This window comes from Perca flavescens, chromosome 2 (assembly GCF_004354835.1).
Source record: "Perca flavescens isolate YP-PL-M2 chromosome 2, PFLA_1.0, whole genome shotgun sequence".
NCBI classification, from domain to species: Eukaryota; Metazoa; Chordata; class Actinopteri; order Perciformes; family Percidae; genus Perca; species Perca flavescens.
The window spans coordinates 31,604,615-31,618,964 of NC_041332.1; the positions used below are offsets into that span (position 1 = coordinate 31,604,615).

At 41.0% G+C, this 14,350-nt stretch overlaps 1 protein-coding gene across 4 annotated transcripts in view; it reads left to right on the top strand.

The window, feature by feature from the left end:
• The window catches only part of trim2a (tripartite motif containing 2a), a 36,907-nt gene extending 22,966 nt beyond the window's left edge, over positions 1-13,941 (top strand). For 2 of the 4 annotated variants that reach the window (XM_028605181.1, XM_028605189.1), the window contains exons 3-12: positions 952-1,189; positions 2,174-2,325; positions 2,510-2,690; positions 4,255-4,978; positions 6,245-6,348; positions 7,593-7,760; positions 10,586-10,766; positions 11,204-11,274; positions 11,946-12,086; positions 12,340-13,941. In XM_028605181.1, coding sequence (XP_028460982.1) covers positions 952-1,189; positions 2,174-2,325; positions 2,510-2,690; positions 4,255-4,978; positions 6,245-6,348; positions 7,593-7,760; positions 10,586-10,766; positions 11,204-11,274; positions 11,946-12,086; positions 12,340-12,492 — 2,113 coding nt within the window. In that variant the 3' untranslated portion in view covers positions 12,493-13,941. Of the gene's footprint in view, positions 1-17; positions 94-951; positions 1,190-2,173; positions 2,326-2,509; positions 2,691-4,254; positions 4,979-6,244; positions 6,349-7,592; positions 7,761-10,585; positions 10,767-11,203; positions 11,275-11,945; positions 12,087-12,339 lie in introns of those variants that run through there. The other 2 variants (XM_028605207.1, XM_028605198.1) reach the window with 2 other exon arrangements.
• Positions 13,942-14,350: the final 409 nt, after the last annotated feature.

Consider the following 14,350-nt stretch of genomic DNA (forward strand, 5'->3'; position numbering starts at 1 on the left):
TGATAAAACAGATTAAGGCAGGAAGGTGGGAGAGAGAAGGGGATTATATGCAGCAAAGGGCCATGGGTCGGAATCAAGCCAGTGGCCACTGCGGTAAGGACTGAGCCTTGGTACATGGGGATGCAAACTCTACCAGATACGCTACAAAGGTGCCCCATCCTCCATATTTCTGACCACATTGAACGTGATGAAGATGATGATATGCATTTGTGACCACACTGGTCATTAATGTGATGTTGCTCTACATTGAGTTTATGACGTACAATAATCCATACAATCCTTCAGTCCAATACAACGGCACTGCAATAGTCAAATCTATCTATCTATCTATCTATCTATCTATCTAGTCCAACACAACACCTTCTCTGACACCTTGTCAACATGTCACACACTGGACATTCTAAGCTGACTTTATTTCATAGCTAATGTATGCGATTGTACCAGACTGTACAGGTGTAGATAATAAACTGTTTACTAAATAACTCAATTTGTAGTAATCTACTGTTAATCGCTTTTGGCATGTAAATACTCCAACCACTAGATGACAGCAAAGCAACATTCCCCCCCCCCTGTGTTTATTAGGCCAAATAACCAATAATGAACAGGTAGATTTTTTTTAAATGTTTTTATTGAATGCTTTTTCATTTAAGGGTAGTTGTGTAAACATATTACTTTAAAACTTAGCATAGCTGCAATAAAAAAAGGAGACTTCCTCATTAAAAAAAAAAATTATATAAATAAATAAATAAATAAAAACTTGCTGTAGTGTGCATATCTACTGTGAATCATTGCTCTCTTTATACAGTACAGCTGAATGCTTAGTCTTTCCTATGTCTTCTCAATGCAACCCACACAACAGCACCCACGCCATTCTCCAGACAGTTTCTTTCATATAACATTTTACAGGATGCTCTCACTCTTTAATTTCCCCCCTCTGTTCTCCTCCTCCAGGTGCCTGCAGAATTACATCCCGGCGCACAGCCTCACACTGTCGTGCCCCGTGTGCCGCCAGACCTCGATCCTGCCGGAGAAGGGTGTGGCGGCATTGCAGAATAACTTCTTCATCACCAACCTGATGGACGTGCTGCAGCGGGCGCCTGACAGCTGCAGCCAGGAGGCCGCCGCTCTCAACAACATCGCCACTGTGGCTACAGGCCAACTGCTCTCCTGCCCCAACCATGGAGGCAACGTAAGTCAGATAGTCGTACACACTGTCGGTTTCTCTGCCTGTTTCTGCGTTTTCATTTTTACCTCCTCTCTCTCACACCCACACAAAAATTAGATAGACCTCAACGTGGTCTCGCTGGCCAGACCTATCTCCACAGCGCTGCGGAGTGGGCTGAGACATTTCACTCTCTGAACCAAAAATGTTAACATGCTGGTGGCGCCAGAGAAAAAAAGTCAGGCAATCAACACAGTCAGTAGGCTTCATCCTCTGGGGAACATGAATGTCTTTTTCATGGCAGTGGTGGAAGAAGAAGTCAGATCTTTTTACTTAAGTGAAAGTACTAATACCACACTGTAGAAATACTTTGTTACAAGTAAAAGTCCTGCATTGAAAATGTTACTTAAGTAAAATTATGTAAGTATCATTACTCACATAATTTTACTTAAAATTATAGTAAAATGTGAGGATTTTTCAGCATTGAGTAGTTTTACTTTTAAAACTTAATTGTAAAAGTACTCAATGCAGAAAAATCCTCACATTTTAGAAACTGGAAACGATCCAAACTGTTCTTTGTTTAATCGGCTAATCATTTCAGCATGACTTGTAGGCTCATACATTGTGGCGTAGTTAAATTTTATAATAAAACATTGTATTTTATTGGCAACATGTGTTTGTGTGCAAAAATCTTAATTTGTAAAGCAACTAAAGCTGTCAGATGAGATGAGTGGAGTGGAGTAGAAAGTACAATATTTCCCTCTGAAATGTAGTGGAGTAGAAGTAGAAAGTGGCATGAAAAGAAAAGACTCAAGTAAAGTACAGGTACCTCAAATTTGCACTTGAGTAAATGCACTTAGTTACATTCCACCACTGGTTCATGGTAATCCGTCTAGACCAAAAGTGGTGGACTCACCAGCGTCAGCCACGCGGCAAATGTGGCTAAGAAATGTTGAACTTAGCCATAACCCCATATTTATGTCAAATCTCTACTTTTTCCCTGTTGCTTAGGTCATGGAGTTTTACTGTCCGCCTTGTGAGACGGCCATGTGTCAGGAGTGTACGAGTGGTGAACATGGAGAACACCCAACTGTGCCTCTTAAAGACGTAGTGGAACAACACAAGGCCTCGTTACAGGACCAGTTAGACGCTGTCAAGAAGAGGTACAACGGCAGCATTATGTAGACTTCATACTGCACTACATACTGTATGCATATTAACCCGAAATAACAGCCACGATGGCACCAATTAAACCAACACTTTTCCTTTTATATGTGCACACTCCCAGTCGTGTGACTGTTGAGTCATTATATTAAAAATGTCTCCTCATTCCTCCGTGGCTCGCAGGTTGCCAGAGATCGACTCAGCCCTGCAGACGCTGTCAGAGATCCTGCAGCAGCTGACCAATCAAAAGAGCTCCATTGAGGATGGTATCCATACTACCTTTGATGAGTTGCAGAAGACTCTGAATGTCCGCAAGAGCGTTTTACTGATGGAGCTGGAGGTCAACTACGGCCTCAAGCAGAAGGTGAAGTAACACGGTCTGAAACAAAGTACTCTAATTCAGCTGATGCGTGCAGAGTGTAGTTCATGTGTTTATGTGCTCAGATGTTTGGTTTAGACTTTGTCACAATAAAGATAAGTGATGTTTGAGCTTTTAGTAATCAGCGTAAAGTACGTAATGGTCATTATCTACCTCTTAAAGGGGCTGTATTAACAGGAGGCTCTGATTTATTCTTATGAAGAGTATATAATACAGAAAGACCAAATGAACATTGACCTAATTATGATCTATTTTCGGAAAGCATTAAACCTATGACAGGCTACTCGTCGGGTTGTTTTTGCTGATCTGTGTCAGGGGCTCAGCTGGTCTGATCGGCGATTAAGAGGCAGAAAGAGGGGGGCCAGGGAGCTGGGGAACCACCCCAATCCAGACAAGCGTTAGGAGCCTGCCACCGGCCCCTCACGGAGCTCACATGATTCACTAATGATTTACAATTCACTGGGTGGTGTGCAGTCAAAACACTGGAGCCCAGGGGAAAGTCAGATTATGTGACTTTCAGCTGTGTTGTTGCTGGTAGCTAGATGGAGCCAGTGTACTGCATGTGCACCCTTTGGGTGTGTCATGTGCAGCGAGGGAACACCGTACAGCTCTGCTCTTCATGCAGCAAACACTTTATCCTCTTCGTCTGAAGCTTAATCTCTATTCTTACAGTATGTACGTTAGTTTTCAGAGCTCCAGAGTGTGAATTGGTATAAAGAGAAAGTAGAGGCAGTAGAGGGGGAAACTCCACGGATAAATGGCTTAATGGCCTCTCTTGTTGGAGAAGAAGAGGAGGGTGATGGTCAGATGCGGGTGAGTCTGTCTACTTTAATGAGTGTGGTGATGTCCCATTAATAAGAAGAAACAGTGGAAATCTGCGTAAACTGCATTAGAACTTCTTTTTATACCACGCAAAGTAAAGCATACTGATAGATTTCATCATCTTAATGTGACATGCGTTAGCTTGTGATTAGCTAAAATGAAAACACTTTATGTTCCAAAAAAACATCCTTAAGTAATGCATGACTCGTGACGATTTAATGCATGAATTACTGCAGCATGTATCATGAAATCCTTTTGTTCAGCATTAAGAAATTAGCAGTTCATTATGAGCGTATGTGTTCAGTTAACACTTAATGGATCATCAGATAATACGTTACTTGATGCATATGTAAACTATACCAGTAACAGTAATGTCATGGACAAATCTCTGCAAGTCAACACAGGATGGCAAAGCCATATCTGACAGATATTCATCTGTTTTCATTGTAAGTCACTGCGTATGTCTAAAAGCTGTAAGTTTTAGAATCACAAGAAGGTATGTTTATGCCAACATGCACCAAATAAGCTAAGAACCCACCCCTTTAATGGTGACAAGTCATGCGGTAAGCTTTATTTTTATACAGTTGTTGATCTCATAGGGGAATTCTGATTTCACTTGCCCTCCGTACTGGATCTGTCTACTTTCACTGCAGTTATTTGGTCCATGTGGACAGGACAGTCTCTCTAACCACAATGTTAACTTGCTGCCCCCTGGTGTGTGTACTAGGTGCTTCAAGCCCAGCTGGATACCCTGCTGCAGGGCCAGGATGGTATCAACAGCAGCTGTAACTTCACAGAGCAGGCCCTGAGCCACGGCACCGAGGCCGAGGTGCTGCTGGTGAAGAAGCAGATGAGCGAGCGTCTCATTGAGCTGGCCAGCCAGGAGCTTCCTCTGCAGCCCGGAGAGAACGACCAGCTGGACTTCATCGTCGAGACGGAGGGACTAAAGAAATCCATCCACAACCTGGGCACCATTGTAACCACTAACGCGGTGGCCTCTGAGACTGTGGCGACAGGCGAAGGGTTACGCCACTGTGTGGTGGGTGTCCCCACTTCCATCACCATAACCACTAAAGACAAAGATGGAGAGCTGTGTAAGATGGGCAACGCAGTCATCACTGCTGAAATGTCCTCACCTGATGGTAGCAAAAGTGAAGGGGAGATACTGGACAACAAGAACGGCACTTACGAGTACCTGTTCGCAGCTCCTAAAGAGGGGACTTTTAATTTATCGCTGCGTTTATATGACCAACATATCAAAGGAAGCCCCTTTAAGATAAAGACCACCAAATCCATAGATGTGTCAGCAAGTTCAGACAGCATTAAGAAGAGGCTGAAGTCTCCGGGCAGTGGTCACATCAAACAGAAGGCTATCAAGAGGCCGGCCAGTATGTACAGCACAGGGAGGAGGAAGGAGAACCCCATCGAGGATGACCTTATCTTCAGAATCGGTAAGAACGCTGTAACAGACCAGCCTAGCTGCGCTTAAAGTGATGGTTCGGAGTAATTTACTTACAAACTTTCCAATCCACCTTTTTTGAGTGCATAACCTATACGTACTAGTGTAGTCCTTTGGTATCATTTCGGGCATTATTAGTGGGGTCATTTACGAGATACAAACGTGGGTCCATTAGCCCCTGCGCTAAGCTATTCAGCTGCTAACGCTACTCTACGCTAACTCGCCCAATGTTAGACCCAGGTGAAAAAAGCTTCTGGGGGGGTGTTTGGCTCGAGGTCATGGTGCAAAGGACCCTAGGGTAAATTACTCCGAACCATCCCTTTAACGTCAAATATTCACTAAAATATGTGTAAAATCTTTTTTTAAAAGCCATGACATCAAACATTTTTGCCAAACTTACTAATCTTGTTTTCACTTTATCAGTGCCTAAAGTAAAGTCAAAATATGACTCGATAACTTATTTTGACAATTCATTATTCATTTAAGTCATTAGTCAAGGAAAAATGCCAAACATTTCTTGATTTCTAGCTTCTGAAATTGGAGGATTGGCTGCCTTTCTCTGTTTTATATCATTGTAAATTGAATATCTTTGGGTTTTGGACTCTTGGCCAGACAAAATTAGCAATTTCAAGATGTAATCTTTTCCACCATTTTCTGCTATTTTGTAGATTTCACAAATCCTTCATAAAAATAAATCGAAATATTACTTGATGATAAAAATAATAATTTGTTGCAGCTTTGCACTATACAATATTTCAGTAATAAATACATGTTTTTCATAACCTTTACACTAGAAGTTTGACATTAACAGACTCAATGCCAGCCAGTTTTAGTTTGTTATTGACTAAAAGATGCTAGTGCCAAAATGGAGCCAGTATTATCTTGTATTACAAGTGTCACCTCTTTACATAACATATTAAAATATAAGCTTGACTTTAAGTTCTAAACCAACAAGTCATATTTCCAGTCTGATGAATGAATGTACTGTATGCATACTTCTGTCATTTACATGACGATGACCAATAGGTTGACCACAGACAGTTTTGAACAGCTTATACAGATAGTGTCAAAGGAGATATCCAGCAATTTAAATAAATGCATACATACAGTCTCACCTAAATGCCAATATAAACATGTCTATGCACCAATTCATTGTACCCTGATTCAGTTCATGAAAATATTTTAGTCTGTAATCCATATAAAGTATGAGGCTTTTATTTACCAGAAGTCTAATTATGTATTTCATGTTTTTTTTCAGGTACAAAAGGAAGAAACAAAGGGGAGTTCACTAATCTGCAAGGAGTGGCTGCCTCAACTGTGGGAAAGGTGCTGATAGCAGACAGCAACAACCAGTGTGTCCAGGTGAAAACAACTTCCTGTGCCGAAGATGCTGCCCTCAGCCAGATAGAGCAGTATGTTACGGGGTGTGGGGAGAGGTCATTGCTGGAACACTATAACTTCTCTTTTAGTTATCTTGAACAGTGCTGCCTATGCGCTTTGTCATCTCCATGGAAATATACTGTGTATGTAGTATGCCTTTGTAGGCTACTGAACACCAAAATGATGCATTTAAGTTCTGTTAATTTTAATTAAAGGAGCAATATGTGACATAGTTTTATTTTATTTTATTTAACCTTTATTTATACAGGTAATCTCATTGAGACACAGGGTCTTATTCTCAAGAGAGTTGTTAGGGGCAATACACAACATCAGTTACCGACTAGTCCATATCCACGACCTTCCACTTCTGGGATTGCCCCGTTGCCACCGGAAAGTCCGGCATATGTCCTTTTTTTCGACCGGATGTCCGTTTTTTTCTGTTGGAATTCTAAACCCCGGTGGATTTATGTGGACTAACAGATCCTCAGATCTCTGCAGGGTAAATCCAGACTATCTGTCCAATCTGAGTTTTTCAACAACTTTTGAACGTACACACGTTCCACCAAAACAAGTTCCTTCCTGAGGCTATTTTCCAGCGACACCGGGGCTCCCTGCAGCGCTTAGCACCGGCCAAGACGATTGTGATTGGTTTAAAGAAATGCCAATAAACCAGAGCACGTTTTTCTCCCATCCTGGAATGCTGTGTGGACTAGCCAGACCCTCCTCCGCAGCTCGGCAATGTGTGAAGGAAGGTCTGGCAATGCGAGACTAGTTACAGACAATAGTATACACACTATTTACTATATACAATATTTAAATTAAAGTGCCAAGTAGACTTAAAACACTAAAGTACTAAAAACAAGAACAAGACTCCAAAGATTTTTTTTTCCCAGTACCCTTAAAATGAGTTTAAAATCCCCTAGTGGAATCAAGCTGGACAGTTTTAGATCCTGCTGCAGTGTATTCCAATTTGAGGGAGCAGAAAAGGAGAAAGCCTTTTTTGCCAAGCTCTGTACGAACTAGTGGGACCTTACTGTCAGTAACTGTATTAAATCAAAAAAAGAGATATCAAGGAAACATACAATGCTATACAGTATGTTCTCCTTTGACATTTCCATTGCGGTTCGGAATGTCTGTTTTTGTTTTGGTCTGTGTGTTGTTGTCAACTGCCCATTTTTAAAACTCGAGTAGCCAGATGTGAAAGATATGATATATGTGTTTTGCAGATTTTCTCCAATGAAGGCCAGTTCAAAAGTCGTTTTGGCGTGCGGGGCAGGACTCCGGGTCAACTGCAGCGGCCGACGGGAGTTGCCATCCACCCAAACGGTGACATCATCATTGCAGACTACGACAACAAATGGGTCAGCATCTTTTCAAGTGAAGGCAAGTTTAAGGTAAGTCAGGATTTAATGTTTGATGTTCATTTGATACTAAGACTGTTAGAAGAGCAAATTAACTATGTTAGATCTTAATTGTGCACCTCTCACCACCATATTAGTGTTTTGCCAAAGGGAGCACAATAATGGCCGGATTACCACAGATGTTGCTGCCATAAATACTGGAATCAAATGTTACTGTATATTGTCCCTTCAAATCCCCCTCTACCTTTACAATAATGGACTCTTTGCAATTACACTTTTCAATGTTACAAATAGAAAAACAAGTGCTTTATTGTAGATGTCACACTGCAATTAACATCTGTTAGTCATTTGCAATTTTCACACCTCGTTCGCCAATTTCTAGAGGGTTACAGTAAGAGATGCACACGTGCAGATTTTCACTTCCCTTTTAAGTCTATTTCAGAAATGTTAAAGGTGCAATATGTAATATTGTGTGTAATACTGGCAGCTAGCGGTTAAAATAGTTACTGCACTACCAATTCAAAATACTGGAGAGTCGTCTCCCCCGCCCCCTCCTGCCCAGACTCGAAGTTCACGGGGGTTGCCAGGCTGAGACCGCAGCATTCACAACAATGTAGCTGGACGCTTTTCTCACATAGCCAGTTATTACTCCACAGCACAGCGGAGTAGCTAACGTTAGATGCTAGTCTCACATAGCCAGACATTACTCCACAGCACAGCCGAGTAGCTAACGTTAGATGCTAGTCTCACATAGCCAGACATTACTCCACAGCACAGCCGAGTAGCTAACGTTAGATGCTAGTCTCACATAGCCAGACATTACTCCACAGCACAGCCGAGTAGCTAACGTTAGATGCTGGCTATATTGACAGTCATAAAAGCCCGTGCTCACGTGGAGCTCTGTAACCAACTAACAGACACACTTTTTCGGCTTAAAATTACAGTATGAACCGCTAAAAACACAACAACCTCACTGTTCTCTCCACACGCCAGTCAGGCACACTTCCTCGGCTTAGAATTACAATACGAAACGCTAAAAATACCACTACCTTGCCGACGGAACACACTTCATTGGCTTAGAATTACGGCAACAATCGCTAAACACACTGCAAACTCATAGTCCCCTCTTTCCGATTTACAGCCCCCCTCTCGTGGCTTAAAATAACTCACCGTTGTCGGCTCCAGCCGCTGAAGAGGCTACACGCTGTAAAGAGCCATGGGCTGCATGCCTGGTCCTCCCGGTAACGTTAACAGTTAGCAGGGTTAGCATGGCGGCGTTAGCCAGGACCAGTCGGGATCACTTTACTGGCTATGTCTCAATTGTTTTTTTGTAGTAACCAACTTGGTTACTCTAGCTATATAATTCAATGTGAGTACACAAATGTTGAAATGACAAAAAATGCCCATCCCTAGTAGCTGTGATAAATTAGCGTGGAGCTAATGCTTACCGGTTCAGGAGAAAATAAGCCAACTCTGTGTCCTTTTGGGCTCTAAGCTGTCTCCATCTTTCAAATACATCTCCAATATTTACCAGGGGTTGTTCGTCTCTGGTCACGCAACTGTTAGAAACATGCTGTATTATTTTTTTTTTTTATGTCATGTAGAATCTATCTCCGTTGATCCTGTTTGTTTGTTTGCTGCTTTCATGGCTGTACTACCGTTACAGCTGTAGCGCGCTGGGTTTACGTTTTTACAGGTATATCTGGCAACCCGGCCTGGCTGTCAAACTGGGCCGTTGATAACAACACACAGATCAAAACATAAACATAAATTCCGTCACGGAATGTAAATTTCAAAAAGAAAAAGTACTGACATTAGCATTGTTGTCAGAAAAGATAGTATTTCAGTTTAACATGTTTCCTTAATATCTGATGAGGCATTGGTGTCATTTTTGGATTTATTACAGTACAAATATTACATATTGGACCTTTAATACTGAATCACACAGTGCAGATTTTACATTAAAGTTCTTCTTCACTTCAGCACTTCTAGCCTTGTGCTTTGGATAGTTTGATAGAACTTGTATTATTATTTTCCTACTTATAGTTACAGCAATGCTGTAATAGCTAAATGTAAACTACTGCCATGTTCCATTTAGGTCAGCCTGTGGTTTATTCACTGAATGCAGCCCTTCTCTTAACCCTGTCCATCTGTAGTGTATGTACATTTGTGGGATGGTTAATTTTGTGGCCTGTTTAACTTCAAGTCATTATTAAAACAAAAAGGGACTCCTGTGAGCATAAAGCGTGATTTATGATTCTGCGGAGGCTGCATGCACAGCTTTCGCTGTGGCCTATGTAAGTAGCCTGAAGTTTATACTTGTGCGCTGGTGTGTGCGTCGATCTCTTTAGGAGAATAGCAGGGCTGGCGTGTGTGTGTGGGGAGTGTGTGGTTGAGCAAGTGAGAGAGTGATGATTAGCTTCGGAGCGAGTAGCGACTCTAGAGTCATAGTGAGAGAAACAAAGTGTCTCCCCTGTGCTTTCTGACCACGGTGAGAAATGTGTAGCATGAAAAGTTAACCCTCTCCTTGATTTCATGTTGTTTATGGAGAAAGAAAACCAGGAAATGAGGAAATGCAACGCTACCAAGCAACGGCCGAGCGATGTGCCACGACGTGTAGTTACATTTTTTGAGAGGTGCAGTCAGGCTACGGCGTAGGGTCCGGCGTAGGGTCCGTGTCTACGTACGTAGCTACGCCGTAGATTTAACACCGAAGCATAGATCAGGCTTTATGCCAGACAAACACTCACTCTTAACTATATGTGAAACAAACTTTGACCATACTCCCTGAAGTTCACTATCATGAACTATGTGATTAGAAACATCTAACAGAAATGTCAAATCCACGACTTCTCCAGAACAAGATTGGCTCGGGGAAGCTAATGGGCCCTAAAGGCGTGTCGGTGGACAGGAACGGCCACATCATCGTGGTCGACAACAAGGCCTGCTGCGTCTTCATCTTTCAGATCAACGGCAAGCTGGTCACCAAGTTCGGGAACCGTGGCAACGGTGACAGGCAGTTTGCAGGTACACTCAATGGTAATATGTGCACTGCCCCCCTTACAGTCTTTCTCCGACCAGCTCACACCTGCATGTGGAATGAAGACGAATGCCAAACCAGGAACCATAAAGATCCCATCATCCTTTTGACTTCGGAGTTGTTTTTATTTTTTTTTAAATAAATAGATTAGACAGGAGCCAGAAGACACATCATTTCTCACTGATTAAAAAAAAAAAGAACATAGGATAGCCCTAAATGATCATTACATTATTTACTCAACTGTCCCCAAAACAGCATGTAGCACCACTGATCATGGAATAAATAAGTTTGAACAATCTTGTTTTGTCATTAAATTCATTTAACTACTTATTCATTTGCATGTCCTCAAAAAAAACACATTTGTCATTTTCTAAAGCGAACTGTTTGATTTTGATAAACGGCACATATCTGAGACTTTGTTGTCTGTTTTCTTAAGGGCCTCACTTTGCGGCTGTCAACAACAACAATGAAATCATTGTGACAGATTTCCACAACCACTCAGTCAAGGTAAGTGCAATGTCAGACTGGTGGAAGTATTACACGTATACAAAGTCTAATATTATAAAATAATGATGACTAGTCCAGATTTTAGTACTAGAAATGATGACTTGTTTGTTTGTATGATATACTTTTTACAGTGATGTAGTCTAATGTATTGTAGTGGGTATACTGTACTGTATATTGGCCAGAATCTGCCTTTGGGGAAGGGTGGGGCATATCATATTGGGGGATCTGGGTGTCCTCCCCCAGGGAAGTTTTGAGCAAAGACTTAATTTCCTGTATTCGGATGCACTTTTATGCACCAATTTACGGTGGAAATGCCTTTATTTAGCCTATGCGAAGAAGAAAAACACAGATGACAATTCAAAATATATCAAAAATATAATGGAAAGTATGTTGTTGCGTGTCATTGGGCATTTTTAAGTGGGTGTATGGAAATCCTGGAGCTTTCTTAGTGGGTATACTGCGTATACCTGTGTATCACGTAGACTACACCACTGACTTTTTAGACTCTCCTCTATTGCAAAGTCTAGTTTTTCCCCTTCTAAACTGTTCTTTAGTTGATGCATTTAGATATTGATTACTGTGTTGGCAAACAATGGCTCACTGGTTAAGATTATTGTCTCCATGCGATTACCCCCTTTTAAAAAAAAAAAAAAAAAAAAACAACATTGTAGGTGTTCAACACAGAGGGAGAATTCTTGCTGAAGTTTGGTTCTAACGGCGAGGGCAACGGCCAGTTCAACGCCCCCACTGGAGTGGCAGTGGATGTCAATGGAAACATCATAGTAGCAGACTGGGGCAACAGCAGGATACAGGTCAGTTAAAAGAAAAAATGCAGGCCGAAGCAGATGTTTACCCCTGCTGTATTTAAAGTTAAGACAGGATTTCAGTATACGTCAATTATTTGGCGTTCTTAACATTGCCTTGCCACACTATACTCAACGAGACAACGCAAATATACGCAAATTCAAATATAAACAGAACAATAACTTTATTCTCTTTCTTCCCTTCTTCCCCCCCTCTCTCTCTCTCTCTCTCTCTCTCTCTCTCTCTCTCTCTCTCTCTCAGGTGTTTGATGGCAGCGGTTCGTTCCTGTCCTACATCAACACATCAGCAGACCCGCTGTACGGCCCACAGGGACTGGCTCTCACCTCTGACGGACATGTTGTGGTTGCAGATTCTGGCAACCACTGCTTCAAAATCTACCGCTACCTGCAGTAGCCATTATCTCTCAACGCACAAAACTGTACAGTGTATATACACACACATCCCACCCATGCACTCATTAGTTGGGAGCGTTGCACTCACCCATTCATCCTTGAATCATGCTGTCTTTGTGCCATCAGTGTGACTGTGGCATCCTGTCTGACCTCCTAAGCTGAAGAAACTACAGAGAGAATGACTTGTGGTTTGAATGAAGTGAGAGGATCTATGATATTCACGGACTGGACAGGCTGCTGCTGATTGGTGCTTTTAGGGGTCCTTCGTAACCTTGTTCACATTCCATCTTAATTACACTGATTTGAAAAGGAAAACTTAAGCATTGTACATATGTTAAACTTCTTTTGATTTGCTGTGATATGGCAGAAAAACTGGAAGAAAAAAAATAATGGTATTGCACTTGTTCCTAAAATACTGGTTGGACACTGTTAAGTTAGATTGAAATTGAAGTAAAGAGTTCTTAGTTGCCTGAAAAATAATGGGATTTCTATTTATAGTTCCAGTGACTGCAGCTTCCTGTTAAATGCTCTGAGACTTCACATTTTGCCTGTTCACTATAACAGAAAGATAATCCACCTACCTAGCAGCAGGGTGTTTTAGAGCATGATTAGGCATCTCTGTGCATGCTGTTTTTACTGTTAAACACCAGAAAAGCTACTGTGCACTATATATAAATGTTTCAAGCTGACACTTAACAATACCACCAAACTAAACTATGAATGGAAGCACTGTATCAAACACAATACTATCTCTATGTAATTTTTGTATCGCTTTAAATTGAAACACACACACATACACATACACGCACACACACACAGTTGTTAAAGTATGCTGATAACTTCTGCTTAATTGTTTTTTTACAAAAACAGTTTGTGTGTGTGCAAGACGAGTGTGATTGTGTGAATGTGTTGTGATCAATTAAGGTACCAAACAAAAGCCACTCGATGTTCACCTACAAATCTGCTGTGATTATTTGCTAACTTTTTTTTTGCAGAAGTTTGATAAAATAGCAAAAATAGTGAAAAATAAACTCAGTCCTTAGACGCTTCAGTGAAAACGTTTGTTCAAGTTGCAATGCAGGTTTAGTCAAACATCAGACGCAGAGCTGTGATCACCTTCACTCCTTACCATGTGCTCTTTGCCTATACCATGTTTTTAAAAAAATCTGTAGAACTAATAACAGGTTGTATTTTAGTAAAAAAACGATTTGTTATCCTCAAATATGAAATATGTAGTTCCAACAACTGAGGTGTGTGTTGTAAAAAAAAAAGCACTGTGCTCCTATTATAACGCCTTCACAATTTGTTTGTCCTCAAGCACATAGTTTTCAGTACTTGCATTTGAGTTTAGTCATCCATTTTTTTACACAATCCTTATAAATTATTTGTTTTCCATTTTCTTGTTTATATTTGTAATGCCAACTGGAATTAAAGTGCCCATAGGAAAGAATACTGTGTTTGTAATTAATTTTGTGGTGTCATTATAAGGGGCATTTGTTATTAGCTTATATCTGATAACTCTGCATTATGAGGAAATACATTTTTTTTTTTAATATATAGTATCTATTCGTTTGAAGACTGACACTAGTATGTCATAAATGCAATTTGCATGTTCATTATTCTAAAAATCTTAAGGTTTGCAGGTAGCCTATATTTTAATTCTCCCTCCAATCAGTGTTTTCAATATGATTGGTGATAACAAAAGGCTGCAAGTCTGCACAGCACACTGTCACTCATGTCGTTGTCGTTGACAGCAGACCTACAGAAATTAATAGTTTAATATTTTGACAATTAGGGCCTTTTTATTATACATTCCTGTTCCTATTTAAACAATGAATTTTGTTAGACAGCAGAGGGAG